General features: G+C 39.4%; 1 protein-coding gene across 6 annotated transcripts in view; it reads right to left on the bottom strand.

Moving 5' to 3' along the window:
* Nucleotides 1-2,308: 2,308 nt before the first annotated feature.
* The window catches only part of LOC110987617 (sodium channel protein 1 brain-like), a 29,525-nt gene continuing 14,657 nt past the window's right edge, over nt 2,309-17,176 (bottom strand). For 5 of the 6 annotated variants that reach the window (XM_087137243.1, XM_087137238.1, XM_087137240.1 and 2 more), the window contains 13 exons: nt 16,665-16,921; nt 16,211-16,381; nt 15,657-16,004; nt 14,871-15,204; nt 13,764-14,002; nt 12,866-13,282; nt 11,459-11,632; nt 11,032-11,154; nt 10,088-10,351; nt 7,960-8,151; nt 6,975-7,088; nt 5,614-5,884; nt 2,309-5,051 (listed from right to left, as the gene is read on the bottom strand). In XM_087137243.1, the coding sequence (XP_086993369.1) occupies nt 3,787-5,051; nt 5,614-5,884; nt 6,975-7,088; nt 7,960-8,151; nt 10,088-10,351; nt 11,032-11,154; nt 11,459-11,632; nt 12,866-13,282; nt 13,764-14,002; nt 14,871-15,204; nt 15,657-16,004; nt 16,211-16,381; nt 16,665-16,921 (4,169 nt within the window). In that variant the 3' untranslated portion in view covers nt 2,309-3,786. The remainder of the gene's footprint in view (nt 5,052-5,613; nt 5,885-6,974; nt 7,089-7,959; nt 8,152-10,087; nt 10,352-11,031; nt 11,155-11,458; nt 11,633-12,865; nt 13,283-13,763; nt 14,003-14,870; nt 15,205-15,656; nt 16,005-16,210; nt 16,382-16,664; nt 16,922-17,176) is intronic. The other variant, XM_087137242.1, reaches the window with a different exon arrangement.

Genomic DNA, 17,176 nt, shown 5'->3' with positions numbered 1-17,176 from the left:
CACATCATGATAATCTACAAGACGCTCCACCACCATTATGATGATCCTTATCTCCCCAAAACCTCACACTTCTACGGAACAAGTCCTGCAGATATCCTGCAACGTCCCAGGTGCTGAGTTCAGCGCTGGCTTCACCTTAATACGTTTCGAATTCTTGTAAAAACCCCGGTTGCAGGAATATAATGATTTATCTTTACAGGAAGAGAGGAAATCCACGAATTTCCACTCGTCGAAAAAGGCTACTGAATATTTGATTACATGAGATTATTGAATAACAAAATAATTTCATCAGACGTCTCGTTTTCCTCACAAAAGCTCGCTGGCGTTCAGTGTACGATCCTGAAGAATAAGTAAGCGAACTAAGTTGAGGCAGGAAACATAAGTGACCTTTACGGGATTTGCGCCCATGAACTGCACCAGAAATTAACCGTTGCGTAAACAAAAAATTGGATGGAAATGAAGGAAATATTCATCAAGTTGCTCTCCTGTGAACACGAGTGCTCTTTTCTGCCGTGAACGTCCGGCGTCACTCCATCCACATCGAACATAGGACTTTGCTGCTGCCGCAAGCTCATCTTATGCACCGAGTGTCTGGCATATCGCAGGCATCAGTGGACGGCATTTCGGAGTCGCAATCTGCCAGCAACATTCGCAAAATGTCTTCATTTTCCATGCTTCGGCTGCAGTACAGTTGGTTGTTTACTCAGTACGTGCAAAAGTGTTAACGCCCCACATACCCATGGCACGCAAAATATGTAGCACATCATACGATGACCTCCTCGTCTGGCGACCAATCCGAAGTGGATGTTAAAGTGAGGGCGCCCTTGCGCTTTAGCAAATTTTCCTGTTGGATTGTTCCCGAATGGCACGTCGGAAGCCAAGGAGTTGCAATTTTTCGTGCTCATCTAGTACAGTGGTATGCAAAAGGGTGTTTCATTTGTACCTTTTTGGCACAATGGAGCTGGAAGGGTTATCCGCAGTGCTTTGCGCGTCGTTAGCTGTGACCCCTTGTAACGTACTTTCTTCACTAGTTATGTGCACGGCCATAAGCTCTTCCCAGCGCCCTCTTCGGGCACTGGGCGACGGTTGAAAGAGAAAATTAAACCTGTATTGTACTTGCTTCTTAAACGTAGACTTTCTTTGCCGACTGAATTCTGAAAGAATGTGATTTCCTTTAACCATATAAGAGCTGAAGGTGAAACCCACCCAGACATTTTTTTTTCTGATATCAACGCATTATATTTTTTCAGCACGTGAGCCTTTAGGAGTTCTTAGACTGCGGTCATTTTCGCGCATGCAGCACACATTTTCCCAAGACTGGTCAGCCTAAATGTATACTTTTTCCACTGTGGTGCTCAATGCACGCAGGCGGACACGCATGTAGCCATGCACTTCATATGACCTGAACAACAAAATGATACGTTCGATTAAGTTCAAACTTCACGTTTGTAATGATAAGAAGTAATCAAGGATTGTCCCAATTATGGCACCTCTTATTGTAAATAACCCATCGGATCACAAACCAAATATTGATGCACTCGCTTGTAGCTATCTAGCGATTAAGTGGACTGCATTCAGAGAACCAAGGAACCAAAGGTTTACGTGCAACTTGAGAGTTCATCCCATGGGAGCTTGTAATCAGTGGTGCCTTCGCATATATGATGAAGTTACTAACTGTATAGCCGTTAATAAGAGAACTGTTATCACATGCTGCTTATATCAAGAAAATGTTGAATGCCCAAATCCTTTGTTCTCAAATATTTTCATTCCTAATAATATAAGGTTCCTGTTATAACGAGACAAGCTGCAAATACTGGAGACCCTTAATATTGAAGTTCAACTTTTACTTTGATTTCGATATGGCATGCACTGCAAGGTGCATTCCACCAAATGGCTACATTTCTACAAACGAGCTCATCAATATTTCGTGATCCCTCAGGTTATTTACAATAAGAGGTTCCATTATTAGGACCGATCCACAACGTATTTTTTTTATCCTGTATGTCTAACTATACCACCAGTACCAATTTTGTATGGAAGGAAAAAACTCAACCTGACTCCAACACAAACTCCGGAATGGGACTGAAGTTGAAGGTACAAAAAGATACCATCAGGGGGAATTGTTTGGTATAGAGCGAGTCCAAGACGTTTGACCATATTCTAATTTGTTTTAATGTTAAGAGAAGGGTAAGGGAGGTATTTTCCAAGTATCAACAAACAAGCTCCATTGGACAATTCATTGCCATATCATTGTCTCAGCCGCGCAGTACGGACACAAACAAACAAATCACTGGCATCAGAATAAAACTTGAACTATAATAGGTCTTTAATTTGTTAAGAATAAAGTAACACTGGTCAACTGAAGGATCTCTTCATTATAAATTCTTTACAATGAGGATGAATGTGGAAGACACAGGGGCACCATTTTTAAACTGGCTAGGGCAAACTTGTAAAACGGTAGAATCGTTAAAAATTAAATGTCCTTAGTATAGCTTCGCTCATCGTTACAAACAAGCACAGCCAAATCTCGGACTCGTGTGTCCCTTCCATTTTCTGTGAATAAGAACTACGTGTTCACCCCAAACGTAAACATACCTATCCAAGACAGTAAATCTACTTTAATCTCAACCGAAAATGTCTTGTGCAACGTCATAAATCTCCACTTTAACTACTTTTAAAAAGATTATTGCATTAAAATCGGCTTGGATGTCTTCAAAGACGAATCTTCAGCTTTAGCTATACAATAAAAAAATGTCACCCATTCAATAAAGGAGGCAATTTACAATAATATGGCAGCGTTCGATTAGCTTCCACGAGTTATTTCGGGTTTAACCTCGTCCCCACCCTTTCGCTTGTTTGACACAGCACACATAGCCATCCCCAGGCCAGATTTACACCTTGTAAGCTTATCGAACGCACCCAATAATCTTTACAGTTAAATGCACTAAATTGCGACCCGAATTTGAAACAGCCAAGTCCTTGAACTTGGCAAAAAATAAAACACCAAATGTATTAAGTGTAAAGTTTGATTATCAATTTCTTTTTCTCTCATAGAATTTAAGCTTTTGTATTTGCAATAAGTCATTGGCAAACATAAATTCCTTTTATCATTTCCTGTATAACGTTATACTTTTCGTTATTTTTAGGTGCAAAACCTACGCAAATCTGTGTCAGAAACAAACACCATTACTGCAGTATAATATCAAAACGTTAAACAGATCACACCTGAAAAGCATGTTCCAGTCCGCAGATTCGCTTTCTGACAGATTTCTACACAATTTATAAACTCGTTGCACATAGCAGAGTGTTTGGTTGCAGTGCCCCTTTGGGTTTGATTCAGTATAATGTGGCTTTAAGATATACTTGTGTAAAGCTCTCAAGTGTGATATAGTAGGTTTCCCTTTTATTTTATTTCACATACTGCCTGTTTATTAAACAAAGTTGGTACAAACTATAACAATGTGGAAACGTTACCTCTTGAGTTCCATGTTATTGGAGTGGGAAATTAGTCCAGATAATGCTCGCGGTTCAACTTTCCAAATAATGAGTTACCGATTTCTCAGTCAACTCGTTTATGCTAAAGGCAATGCATTATAAATACATTGCACAATCGTGGGATTAGTACATGTATCTTTTGTTCATGGCATTTATTGTAGTACCTGGATTGTTTTGGTAATCCATGCATTTTTCAGCTGTAATTATTTTCATTCATTTTTTTACTCACAAAAAGCAACTATACATATAAACATATACAAAATTACAATAAGTGGCCTCCAGGTGCCAGACTCAAATATTAGAGTCTCTTTCTTCCGGAAGAGAAGAACTCCCAACGATTTCTACAGTCGCGTCGATTGTTGGCACATCGTCTTCAGTGTCTTCTACGCGATAAACAGTCACGTCCCTTTTGTCACTGTGTGCATTTGAGCAATCCTCGGGAATCGTAGGAGTTCTGCTTCTATTTAAGCCTGTTTGGGCAGGAACTGTGAGAGTCTGGCCGAACGTTTGACTGTTAATACTACAGTCAAGGTCTAGCGCCTGACTCTCCGAATTTCTTCTGGACCCTTCCATACTCTGTTTGGCCCTGTAGGCAGTTGATGCCTTTCGCATTTCAACCATTAGTCTATATCGCCTGAATGCTCTTTGAATCTTCTTGGCAGCTGTACCTCGCTTTTTTATCTGCAGAGTGGTTGTGGTCGGCTCTGACTTTGTCCTATCTGGGAAAGAGTCCTGAAATTTTTCCTGCATCGATTTTTGTAACTCTTTAAATTCGTCGCTCTCTTCGACGTCCCCAATGACTCTCTTTGTGAGGGCGAATAGCACATCTAAACAATGCAATTTGATGTCATCATATATTGGAAGTTCAAGTCCGGCAATCTTGATGTTATTTGGCTTCTCAAGCCGTAAGGGCTGCTCCAATGCGTCACAAAAATCGGACAACTGGTCATACATAATGAACTGCGTGGCATTTGGATCAAAACGCTGCCAGACTTGATAGAACATTCCAAAATCGTCCTCCGTTATTCCAACTTCCTCCAGTGCGTGGGCCTGGCTGAAATTTTCCAGAATAACAGCTATGTACATGTTGATTATCATCAAGAAGTTTATCGTGAGGAAGATAAAGAAGAAAAGCGAAGCAAATATATAGCTACCACAATTCCCATTCGGGTAGCCCATGTAGGTATCGTCGCACTCGGGCGGGGCTGTCATTAAAGGATATAATACATCATTCCAACCAGCTGAGGTGGACAACCGAAACAGCAACAACATGCTGTTTATCCATGTTTCAAAATTAACAACATCATCCAAGGCACCGTCGTGCTTGACGTATGCGAATTGAGACATCCCAATAATTGCAAAGATGAAGATGACAAGGAACAGCAGCGCCCCAATGTTGATAAGGGCCGGCATTGACACGGCGAGGGCAAAGAGGAGTTTTCGGATCCCTTTAGCAGCTTTGACGAGGCGGAGAACTCGACCAATTCGAAACAATCGCAGAACACGGAGTAGTGTTGGGTTGATCAGGTCCGTCAGGATGTCACTCAAGATAATGCCTGTTTGGGAAAAATAAATATTATAAAAATGTACGTTGATTAGGAACGCGGGCAAGCCGTGGGAATTAAACATCAGTGTTGTATTCAATTCAAGTCCTTCACAAGTCCCTGTAAGTTCATCCCAAGTCGTTCAGTCTTAAAGCCAATTCACAAGCTATTCAAATGAACTGCGACAAAAGCATTCCTTTGTCATTTGCTCATCCTGTCATTCATGACTGGCCTCGCGAAGGGACTTGTGACTGGACTTGTGACTGGACTCCTTTCTGCCTCACCTGCACGTGATGGTTGTTTTAGACTATACTGACAAAGTGAGTAATTCCTGTCGCATTATGATGTAATTATAAAGGACTTGAAATATGAATGCAAATTTTGTTCTACAAGAGCAGAGAAATGCGTGGAGGTTTTCTCTGATCTCTATAATAAAGCTAATGAAGTGATGCGCTAAGTTAAATACAGTTTATTGCTAATATATGTTCCTCAAACATATATTTCTACGGCGGTCCAAAAAGACGCAACGCTTAATCATCTACAGCAAACTGATAAACATTGTCCCAACGCTTACCAAGTATGGAAAGAGTCACCACGATAAAATCAAAGATATTCCAAGGCACCCGGAAGTAATGGAGGCGCAAGCCAATCAACTTCAAAATCATCTCCAAGGTGAAGATTGAAGTGAAGACAATATTTAAAGCATCCAGTATTCTTGTAACCTCCTGAGACTGCTTGTAGTGGTCTACTGACATGGTAATCATGTTGCATAAGATGACAAACACGATGAACATTTCAAACTTTGTGTTGCTTGTCAGTTTGAAGAAGAAGGCTTGAATCTTATTCTGCAAAAGAATATCGAAAATATTTGTAACACTCTCAGCTATTACTTGCACACTAAAAATGTTGTGTGATCCTCTTAACATTCTGTGCTGGGATGTGATGTATTAACAAAAATCACATAGGCATTTACAGTATTTCATGTTTCCTTGTTTATATGTTTACATGTATGTGATATAAAAATCTCAAGTTTTTTTTCTTAAATACAGGAGGGCCATGCATAATGATGAATGATATACAGTCAAGGGAGATCTGGTTGGCGGAGTGTGTCTTTCCATGCCTTTCCATTCTGCGGCCCTGGTTCACATCCCTCTTGAGTCTGTTGCCTTTGGACTGAGTTTTCAGTTCCTGATTCCTTGGCAGTTTATTGGGTTTTCTTCCTGCCTCTAAACTGAACATTTCTGTATTTTCTTCTTTACTGTGAGGGCCCAAATGATATGCCTTCGCTGGATGGTGAACATCATTAAAGATCGTAGAAAATAAATGTATAGTGACAAGGGTTAACCGAATGACCACTGCAGACCCTCTCACGTCTTAGGGAAGATGGAGTTGATTTTGTTAATGTCTCTGAACACTAAAGTATTTCATTCTTGCAATTAGGTGCTATAAAATTAGAAAAACACATCACATGAAATTAGGAGTCACACCAGCCCGTATACTCACCCCGGCCTGAATGTCCAGAAAGCATTACAGGATGAAAATCAAAAGTACGTCAATGAAAATATTGTGAAAACTATGCATGGCATTGATCTCCGACTACAGAACTAGGTTGCTAAAATGAATTCTGTATATGTCTCCGAAGATGCTTCATAACGCTCGTGATAATCTCATTTAATTTATTACTAAACCACTTTGTGTTGTGAAAATATAACAGGTGGCAAACAAGTGACTGTCTTTGAATATTAAAAAACATTGCACATCTTAAACCGATCATTATTATAGAAATAAATGAGCCCAAAACACAAATAATTTGAGCATTTTCAATTTGGATGTATGTTTTATAGACCATTCTGATGTTAGAAGCGCGCACTTCTTCAAAGAGTGAGTCGGACCTTAAAAAGAATTACTCTGATTTTCAGTTGCTTTGTATCTTACCGTTGGTTGCTTGATCTGCTTAGTCGGTTTCTGGTTACCAATGCGCCTCATGGTCTGGTAGTAGTTCTTCTGATTGCTCGTTAGAAATAAACCGAACGAGCTGTCACCTTCATACTGGCAAACGAAAATGAAAACGTTTTCGTTATTTCAACAATACACATGTAGTGACCTTTAGACACATGATACTGCTTCGTGGCATGGTTTTCCAATCAGTCTGGTTGGTCCTTGGTAAATTTCATACAAGAACTGCATTGGTTAACATGAAACATCTAAGATGTCTTTATAACCTTTACCTCTGAGCCTAATAAACTGCACCTGGCATCTTGAAATATAATGAGCCAGCATTACGGAAAATCCACATTAAAGCACCACAGAAAGAAAATATGATATTTTACAGTGAAATATTCCACCTTCGACGCGAAATTTAAAGTTTGGACGTATTTCAGTTAAGTATACAAGTCAGGCACAAATTGGGTTAACGTGGCTGTTAATTTTAGTCTCGTACATAAATAGCCCGCGCCTTTTCCCCCTTAAACCACCTCGTTGTTTTTTTCACGCTCTAGAAAACAACACACTATTTCATCAGACAGAACAAAAAGAAACTGCAGTGTAAAGGCTCAGTTGAATAGCATTCCACGGTAGTTGCGATGCATGAGGTGTGGAGAACGACAGAATTCGATGAGATAAATGGATCCTTTAGAGTAGCAAAGTTGAAAAGGGTCATTAAATTAATGCAAAGCCTGAATCATGAAAATACATGTACACAGATTTTAAAGGAATAATGAAAAATTAATCATTATTAAATAGATGTTGAACTTTGTAGTTGTCTGTAAAACATCAACTAAAATTGGATTTGAATATTCACTGTATAAATACTCTGTAAAGTATACTATAACAACACTCCCTATCAGTCAGTTTCTTTACCTAATCAAATAATAAACAAAATGCTAGTTGTCAGCAAAATATAGCGAAAATCTCTATGTACCTTCCTCTTGAGCTGGTTGAAATTTTCGATGATGACTCCAATGAACAGATTGAGTGTGAAGAACGATCCGAAAAAGATGAAGATGACAAAGAAAACATAGGATATCAAACTAGCTTCAAAGTGTGGTTGCATATCCACCCCTCTGTTATCTACGGCGTCCTCAATCACTTCCTGCCAGCCTTCAAATGTTGCCTACAAGTAAATGAGAGATTAATGATTACAACAACGATTTACAAAATAGCCTGGCAGTATCTGAACAATGAGAAGCCTATATTTTGTGCGTTTCTGAAATGACCTGTAGGAACCTCTCCCTTTAGTGTCTTTGGGTGCGATTATATTATTTGATCAAAATTATTTTGTTAGAAAAACCATTGCGCCGTTTTCACGTTAACATCGTTAACTTCCGCTTGCACGAGCATATCTGCATTTTGACGATTTCACTACCGGGACAGGCTAGAGTTGGCATGGCTCCGATATTTAAAAAAAATTAAAAAGTGTAGTATACCTGCTCATGAACTTTTATCTACAGATGAAAGAAAGTCATTTGTCAGTGTAGGGACCGGGAAACTGAAGTTTGGACCTGGAGTGGAGCCTGGACTCCAGTCCAGATTTCGAGGACTAGGACTCGGACAATTGAAGTTAAGATCTTGGCCATGAGGACTTGACTATCTCAAGGAATCGGCCTGAGACTGGAAAACTCCAGCAATTTTTACCTTCAGTTTTATTGCTTTTTCATTTTATGAAGACGCAGTTTTTAGTTTTCAAGCTAATATTAATTTTGTAGAAGAAACTCCGAACCAGCTGAGCCTCTAGCGCCAGGGCAACGTAACCCTGCCTATGCGGTTAACATATTCCGATACGACTATGAATGGGCTGCACATGGTTGATATTGCGATAATGCGTGGTACAGGTCCCTACCCCCTAATTAGGTAATCCATGAAAATAGACTGTTTTGATCATACTCAAATTGCCTGCTTCCCTGGCCTAGTGGCGTATGGCTTACATGACGAGATTAATCTCTGATTTAAAATTTCGCAGCTCTGTTTCAAGTTGGAAACATTTCCATAAATTTACCTACTGAAATATGCTAATATACTGCGTGCACTAAATCGAATGTCACAAAAACTTTACTTTGAAAAGGATATGAAAGCTACAATAAACGGCTGGGGCATGTGCAGCAACATGCTCACATAATTTTGATTTAAGGCGCTTTTCCACATATACTTGTTAAAGTTGCACTGTGAAACGATGCGTTCATACGTTTCACTTTCACGGACACAAAAATCAACTCCATTGACATTACACACGTGTGCGTTGCGTTTGGCCGTCAAAATCACCCCGGGAGTGTTTTTGACGAATGCGCAACGCCGCTTGGCGAAAGTGTTGACGCGCAAATGGAAAGGCACCTTTAGGCCCTACTATCGATCCTGGTGCTTGCCTAAGTGACCAAGTATGGATTTTCAAATCACAAAAAAAAATTGTGCCACAAAACGGGGAAGAGGAAACATGCTGCAAACTGTATGGTTTAAATAATCAACGTTCTCTGAAGTAAGCACGAAACTATACCTCTAACTTCGTCTGTCCTGTGCAGCGTGTACACAAATTCCGGTAAGCCTAATAAGCCTGACAAACTCTGTAAAATGCATGATGACACTGCTCCTGATTTTTTTTTCTTTTTCAGGAAGACAAAATATTCTTCGTTCATTTCATCAAATGTCTAACTCACTATAATCTGTGCGTTTATACAATTCTCAAAAGGACTACTTGATGAGAACACAGCTTGAGATTCACAAAGGACTCAAACCAGGACTCGCATACAACCGTTCGGCTCGAACTCGAGCCGGGACTTTACCTCAAAGTCAGCCCAGATGGGGTGACCTCGACTACAGCTCTGCTTAAACGTTTTTGTTATTCGCGATAGTGTAAGTTCATGTAAGGGAGTATGCATGTATTGTTTATTATTTCCATATTGTTATTTTCTTAGTGTCATATATCTATCGGGATTGAAATCTTCTGTGCGACCACATGCCGGCAAAGATATTCTCTGTGTTTTGTTAATGGTGTCATTGGACACCACGCACATCTTGCCGTAGGACGATCATTCCCATATCCAACAAGTTGTACTTACCACTTGGAAAAGCGCCAAGTAACCATTCATGACGTTGTCAAAGTTGATCTTATTGGATTCCCATGTATAGTTGAGGCTTATGCAATCTGAGAAGTTGTTTACAACGTCGATGCTGATCTTGTTCCCGTCTTCGTCGACACATTTTGAGAAGGTTCCTTTGAAGAACTGAACCCCCATAATGCTGAAGATAAGCCAGAATACCACGCAAACGAGTACAACATTGACGATGGCTGGAATGGCATGAGCCAGTGCATTTACCACGATCTGTAATTAAATTTATCAGTAATAATATACACATGTATACAAATTCAACTATGAATAAACATTTGCTAAGCATAACACACCCATAAAATATCACATCCATGGTAATTGCAAGTAACTATAAAACCAGTAAGTGTGATGCTGATGCATTGCAGTAGTTTGTCATTGCATGGTATGATCAAACTGTTTCCTGTACTTTTCATTTCAAATCCCAATAATAACTTTGTTTACCTGTCACTATGTTTATGGTAGATATCCCTAAAAAGAATGCAACTACAGGATTTATGACAAGAGAATTGAAATCCTAAAACTGGTTTGGACGTAACAAGTTCATCGACTGGTAAAAAGTTCGATCATAAAAGTAACCCAGGTAGTCTGAAATTTGAAATAACTAATATCTAATATATGCTTGCAGCTATGTGCATCTCCTTCATGTCTCCAGTACTTCTGAGCTCATAAATATGAAAATTGCTAATACACTAAACACCGTATAAACAAAATGTACGGTTCAGAGTAAAAATCCAGATTTTTACTTCGAGTAGGATGTCAAACATCAGTATATAAAGCAAAAGATATTGCAGCTATACTTTGAATTATGGAAAGTTCAGGACTGGTGCTTCCGCACTAAGAGGCATGCGGTCTAGAGGTGGCAGCTTTCCCCTCTGGTCTATTTGAGTACTTACCTTGATTCCTTGCCAGCGTGAAATTGCTCTTAGAGGTCGTAGTGCTCGAAGTGTTCGTAAAGCCCTGAATGCTCCAATACCAGACAGGCCGACGGCGTCCAATATCAAGCTCATAATGGCAATCTGCAGAAGATTTGGGGCAAAACTTAAAGCCATGTATTTTAACTTCCAAATTATCATGACTATAATCTGCTTGGTGGATTTACCCAGTGTAAGTTATAACATTAAAGACTGATCTAAAGTATGCGCAAAATGCTGTACATTATACTTCATGCTTGTAAAAACAGTAAAAATGCTATGCATAAAAAAGGTTCATAAATCGACATTGCAAAACTGTCATCTGATGTGTTAATGTCATGACTTATAAAAATCAGTCTACGATATAAAATAAATGATTTTTTTAATGGAACGAAAGATTAAGACTTACAACAACGATGACAAAATCAAGCCAACACCAGAAGTTTGTGAAGTACTTCACATATCCTATTGCTATCCATTTTAACAACATTTCGATGACGAAGATAATCGCAAAGACCACGTTACAAATGGCTAACACCTCTTGCATGCCGGGATTACTTGGGAGATGAATATCCTCAAATACCTGAAAGAAATTTGGGAAAAATGAAATAAGAGTCTACGTACCTTGAGCTTTTTGCATTATCTAATTTTGTTAAACTGTTCTTTGAGAATTTCTAGCTTATCCGCACACAAGACACCACAGTACCACTGTTACGGTTTATCAATCGCTTCCACACGGTATATATAAATACAACTATAGGATGATGATCATCAGGAGAGAAACCACAATACTCACAACGCTTTGTGTGCATTTTAAGGAACTTGAAATATTTCCAGAATGTATCCATACAAAATTCAATTCGCCCAACACGCATTTCATCCTATTGAATGTCTCATTCTGTATTGCATGTTCAGCTCGGATATCATTTGAATGCATTTTCTTCTGTAAATGAAGCCTATTATGTTCCATTCATGTAGCACAGGAATTACTCAGATAATCTAAACGACTCGGGAAGTCATTTATTTATCTCGAGCAACAAGGAGTACAGAAATGGCTGTCAATGAATATTCTTATTGCTTGAGAGAAAAAGAGCCAAAATGGTAGAACAGAAAGAAGCAAACGTATCGGTAAGGAAGGGGGAGGTGTCCCGACAACAGTTCATACGCCACCGTTTTGATCGTGTCATCAATTATGATCAGACACTGAGAGAAGCAGAAGAAAGGATTTAATTCAAATCTCCAAATCTACAGTCGCTTCGGTCACAATATTGAGAAATAAAAGCCACTTACAAAGCATTACTTTAAAAAACAATTAAAGCACATTTTTGTCTATGTTATTTTGATTTTTTCATTCATGTTGGACGACATCTTAAGTCATCTGTTGCCATCGTTAGTTGTCCTGTGCATTTTCATGTGAGTGCCAACTTTTATAAGTTCTCTGAAAATTTGAATGCATTATATTTGACGCAGAGAATTTAAGTTTAGTTGTGTTTTCGAAATATTTCAGGACCCGTGTCACTTTTTTGTTTGGCAAATATGCATACTAGTTCAATTACCGTGTAGAATCGATTGAAAAACTGTAATTTAGAAATAACTTTAACATTTAAGAGTAGTTTGAAAAGTTTTCAGTTGAAAAGAAACAGAGCGGTTGCACAGAACACCATGGACTAAAATCTAGGTAGGGGGCAGCAATTAATACTGATATAGGCACACGAATACGTAAAGGCCAACGGTTACCAATACCGAGCAGGAGGTTTTCAGTTTATTCATGGATAACCTGAAAAACATCGGTTCAAATTTTGGGAAATTGACTTACCAGCGTAATTGTGCTGACAAGAATAATTAGAAGAATGAACCACTCAAAGAATCTGTTTTCTACGACTGTGCAGACTAACTCCCTGAAGCGCCTCCACACGGAGTAGGAGGCAGATGACTCTGGGGAACGGTAGAAAGTGCACGGACATTTCCTACTGCAAAATGCGGTGCACACCTGCGGGCAACAATCGTGCACCGGGTCTTCTATTATCCCAACTTCAACCAGTGCATCCTTCTGCATAGAACTAGTGGGCCTGCTTTGGACTATCAACATTGAACCTTGCACTACACGGGCCGTTTCCTCCTCTCCTGTCTCTGAGTCTGTGTTATTGACCACTGTTATTCCTGGACGCTCGCACGTCTTGTCGTTAGAATTGACAACCGAAGATGAGAGCGCAGTGTGTGAAGTTGGACGATGCTGAATATAAAAAAAACCCAGAATTATTGGTTATCAGGAAATACAAATCATGCTCACAGTAGTCCTATATTCGTGAATTACTAATCTAACGGACTAAAAATCGTTTGTATTTTACGTGAAGAACTGAAGATGAGAAATAAACAATTATAACGTCTACATGCACCTGGGACATGTGGTCAAGGGTGTGATTGATGGGAACCGGGTGTGAGATCACTGAGAAAGTCTACTCACAAATAATACAAACCTTGAAAGAGACTCTTCAAATGTTCTCATGCATGGTTTAAAGTTAAAGATGTGTCTCTAAATACTTTGACAACTGAAATGGATTTCTGACTTAAGAAAATACCCAAGCTGTCTATGCTGATGACAATGTTATTTACCAAATTCCTGGATATGGACTGGTATGAACTGACGAGTGGTTGTGATACTTTCAGACATATACCTTTCAAAGTGCCAATAAAAAACAGACCAAATGTCTTACCCGTAGACTTACTGCACTGCCATTCCTACTACCAGCCTCTAAGTAGTTGCCGTTTGGGATGAGCGTGTTGGTAGTAGTGAACGGCGAGGCTGCTCGGGACGTGTGTATTGAGCCGTTACGTGGCATGCCATGTACAGATCCGTTGATAGAGCCGTTGTGTATCGAGCCGTTCTGATAAGGAAGCACAGCTACCAATGTATTCCGCCGACTTGACACAGGTTCCAATTCCACACCGGTAACTAAAAACACAAAGCATGACCTGGCAGTCAGTACTACGAAGTATTTGAACTGTTGGCACCATAAACCACACCATGTAATTATTACCAGTGACTGATTTGAAGTTATTCTATCAAACTTGTGAAAAGAATCCAAAGTAATAAGCTTCGAGGTTTGAAAAAATTATACTTTCTTAAACCGATAGTTCTGCTTGATTTTAGGAAAGTAAAAGGTTTTATTTATGTATTCATTACGATCGCATTTAGGAGTAAAGTAACGCAAGTGCATAAAATCTAGCACAGTAGACATGCAACCATCAAATGCTTTCTAAGCGTAAGCACTCAAAACTTTTTCTGAGACCAGGAATATCCAGTTAGTGGAAGTTTGGAGTCGCCTTTAGCGTCTCCCCTCTTCTGCTTTGGAAGTCTACGCACTGAAATTCTTTCATGCTCCAAACAATTTAATCGCGCAACAAAAAAAGGTTTGCCGACTGAGGACTTTCACCCTCTATCGTAACATTAATGTTTGTGTCTTTTTAAACAACATTTTAAAGAAACAACATTTGAGCACACGAAAAGTAAAGGGCATCGAAGGCTTCAGTCCCTCTGGCAGTGAATGGGCTATAGTCAGGAGGAAGTACAAGGACTAAGTGACGCGGACTAGTTGATTAAATAGGAAGTTAGTACTTTGTAAATGTATAGATATTCACACACTTCATGTTATTCTCAAAAATGAAAAATAGCTGGCCGTAAATTTACATGGTGTATTTGGTTTGCGATCTCGTTTGTCAGTACACACAGATGGAGAAAACTGTTCATGATGACGTTAATGATGTGGAATGTCACAGCAAGCAAACATTTTTGTTCAAACCACACCACACCCATGACTCACATTTTATACCATGTTCTTCACGATCCAAACTTATTTGCGAAATTCTGTCATCGTCATCAACTACTGTAAGCTTTGTGGAGACTTTTGTTGACTGGTTCATGACGGTGTCATTCTCACCATTAGTTTCATTCAGTTTCGAGTCCTTCATCTCCTTCTCCTCAACTCCTACTTTAGTGGATCGGCGAAACTTGCAACAACACATTCGGAAAAGGGCTTTAGCCCAGCGTTTGACCTTGGCAACGCCTTGGCCAAGGCGTGTTTCTTCCGTTTCTTCCTTCTGTAGAGTGTCCGAGGCGAAGGAGTTCAAGAGAAGAGCAAGGAACAAATTCAGTATCTGAAAGAGAAGAAGAAATTCCTGCATAAACTGCCACTCTTTTTCGAGTTCAATACACTAATTGTTAATCATTAACTCTCTAATTGAAATCTTTCAAAGTTTACAGCATGTTTTTTAAGACATACCGCAATAATGCAGAGCATTTGTATCTCTTATAACCCATGTTTAAATCTCCAAATGGAGCCTTGCGACACCACTTCCACGTTTGCACTGCAACAATCATCGGAGAAACGATTGTAGGCATTGTCATTCTTCCCAGAAAACGATGTAAAATTACCTCAGCTATGTTATAATTCAAGTAAAATTGTATCAACATTCAAGTAAAAGTTTATCAACTTGAGCGCCAGCAAAAAAACGTCTCTAGTTGTAACCAGTGTCATTTGAGCAAAATGTTGAACAAAATGTGCTTCTAAGAATGAACAACATGACATTGTACAAGATCTCTCACTTACCATCACATTTCCCACCATGTATGAAGACGTGAATATGAGAATACAAGTTGCCTGATCAGAGCAATCCATACAGTCATACAACGGCTCAATCCATTCACCACAAAGGATGCGGAAAATTAGCAACAGGGAATGGGTAAAATCCCTGAAGTGCCAGCGTGGTAAGTTGCCTTCACCGAAGAACTCCTCGGTGTAATTTTTGCCGAGCAGCTGCATGCCCATGATAGCAAAGATGTAGACAATGATAAGCAAGACGAAAGATACGTTGCCTAGGGCCCCCATGGTGTTGCCGATGATGGAAATGAGCATGCGCATTGTGGTCCAAGACTGAGCAAGTTTCAGCACACGAAGCTGTAAAAAAAAGTGCCGGTAAATTAATGGAAACTAACCAATTGATCACGGATTTCATTGCTTCGATATTGCTTCAATTTTTGGATATTTGGAAAATTGTAAGATGTTGGAAGTTTATGAGTGATTTTTTTTAAATAAATATTCAAATTACTATAGAGGCAAAATCTTCTCACAATTTTAAAAAACAAAATCTGAACTGAACTTACAAGTCTAAATGTTCTCAAGATGGACAGGCCTTGAACACCCTGTAATCCTAGCTCAACCAAACTGCAGACGACAATGATGAGATCAAAGATGTTCCAACCGGTCTTGAAAAATTTCGCATTTAAGCTGATCAGCTTCAGTACGCACTCAATGGTGAAAATTGCAGTGAACACCTTCAAGGAATAAAATAAAAGCAAGTGTTGGTTTCATTAAATTCTCAGTAAACTTATTGACCTACCCAAAATCCATTACATGTACATATTGTGTGGGCGATTTATGAAAAATTACTAGACTCTACCGCTGGTTTCAAGTAATCCATTAAGGTTTGTTCATTATATTCGCTGTTGGTACTAAGGATGCTTTCGTATTCGCAATTAAGTCAGTGTTACTGTGGTTACAGTGACGTTTTTCCATGGACGTGCATACATTTCATGCTAAACATAATACTGTACATACCCTATTTCCTATGTCAAGCACCGTTTCCCATGTAGAAGAAATCATGTGATGATCCATGGCCAGGAAAGCGGTATTAAGTAAAATGCAGAATGTGATAAACAAATCCATAACGGGGTCAAGCACGAAGAGTGCGGCGTAGTACTGGAGTTTCTTGTAGGCGCGATAGACGCTCCGAGGAATCAGACAGCGACGGCATCGTTTCTGACGGGGGCAGCATGGTACCGGCTCGTTTGATCCGTCATCAGTCTCGTCTGGATCTGATGGGACGGAACAAAAGTTGATGTCATGACTACCGGTATACCTCACTTTGGTTACTTTGAGAAGTATGAGAAGTTTGAAACGGCACATTGAAACCATGAAGTCTGCCTTATACATCACCAACATTGGAAACGCAAGTTTTGCCAATTATTATAATTCGTTGGACACAATGTCGCAGATTAAATCACAAATAATAGTAATAACTAGGACTTCACAGGACAAAAGCGGTATTTCTATTGAACAACTACTGGCCA

Source organism: Acanthaster planci, linkage group LG05 (assembly GCF_054643075.1).
Source record: "Acanthaster planci isolate LZ-2023a linkage group LG05, COTS_SCS, whole genome shotgun sequence".
In the NCBI taxonomy this organism is placed as follows: domain Eukaryota; kingdom Metazoa; phylum Echinodermata; class Asteroidea; order Valvatida; family Acanthasteridae; genus Acanthaster; species Acanthaster planci.
This window is presented reverse-complemented; position numbering and strand designations above follow the sequence as displayed.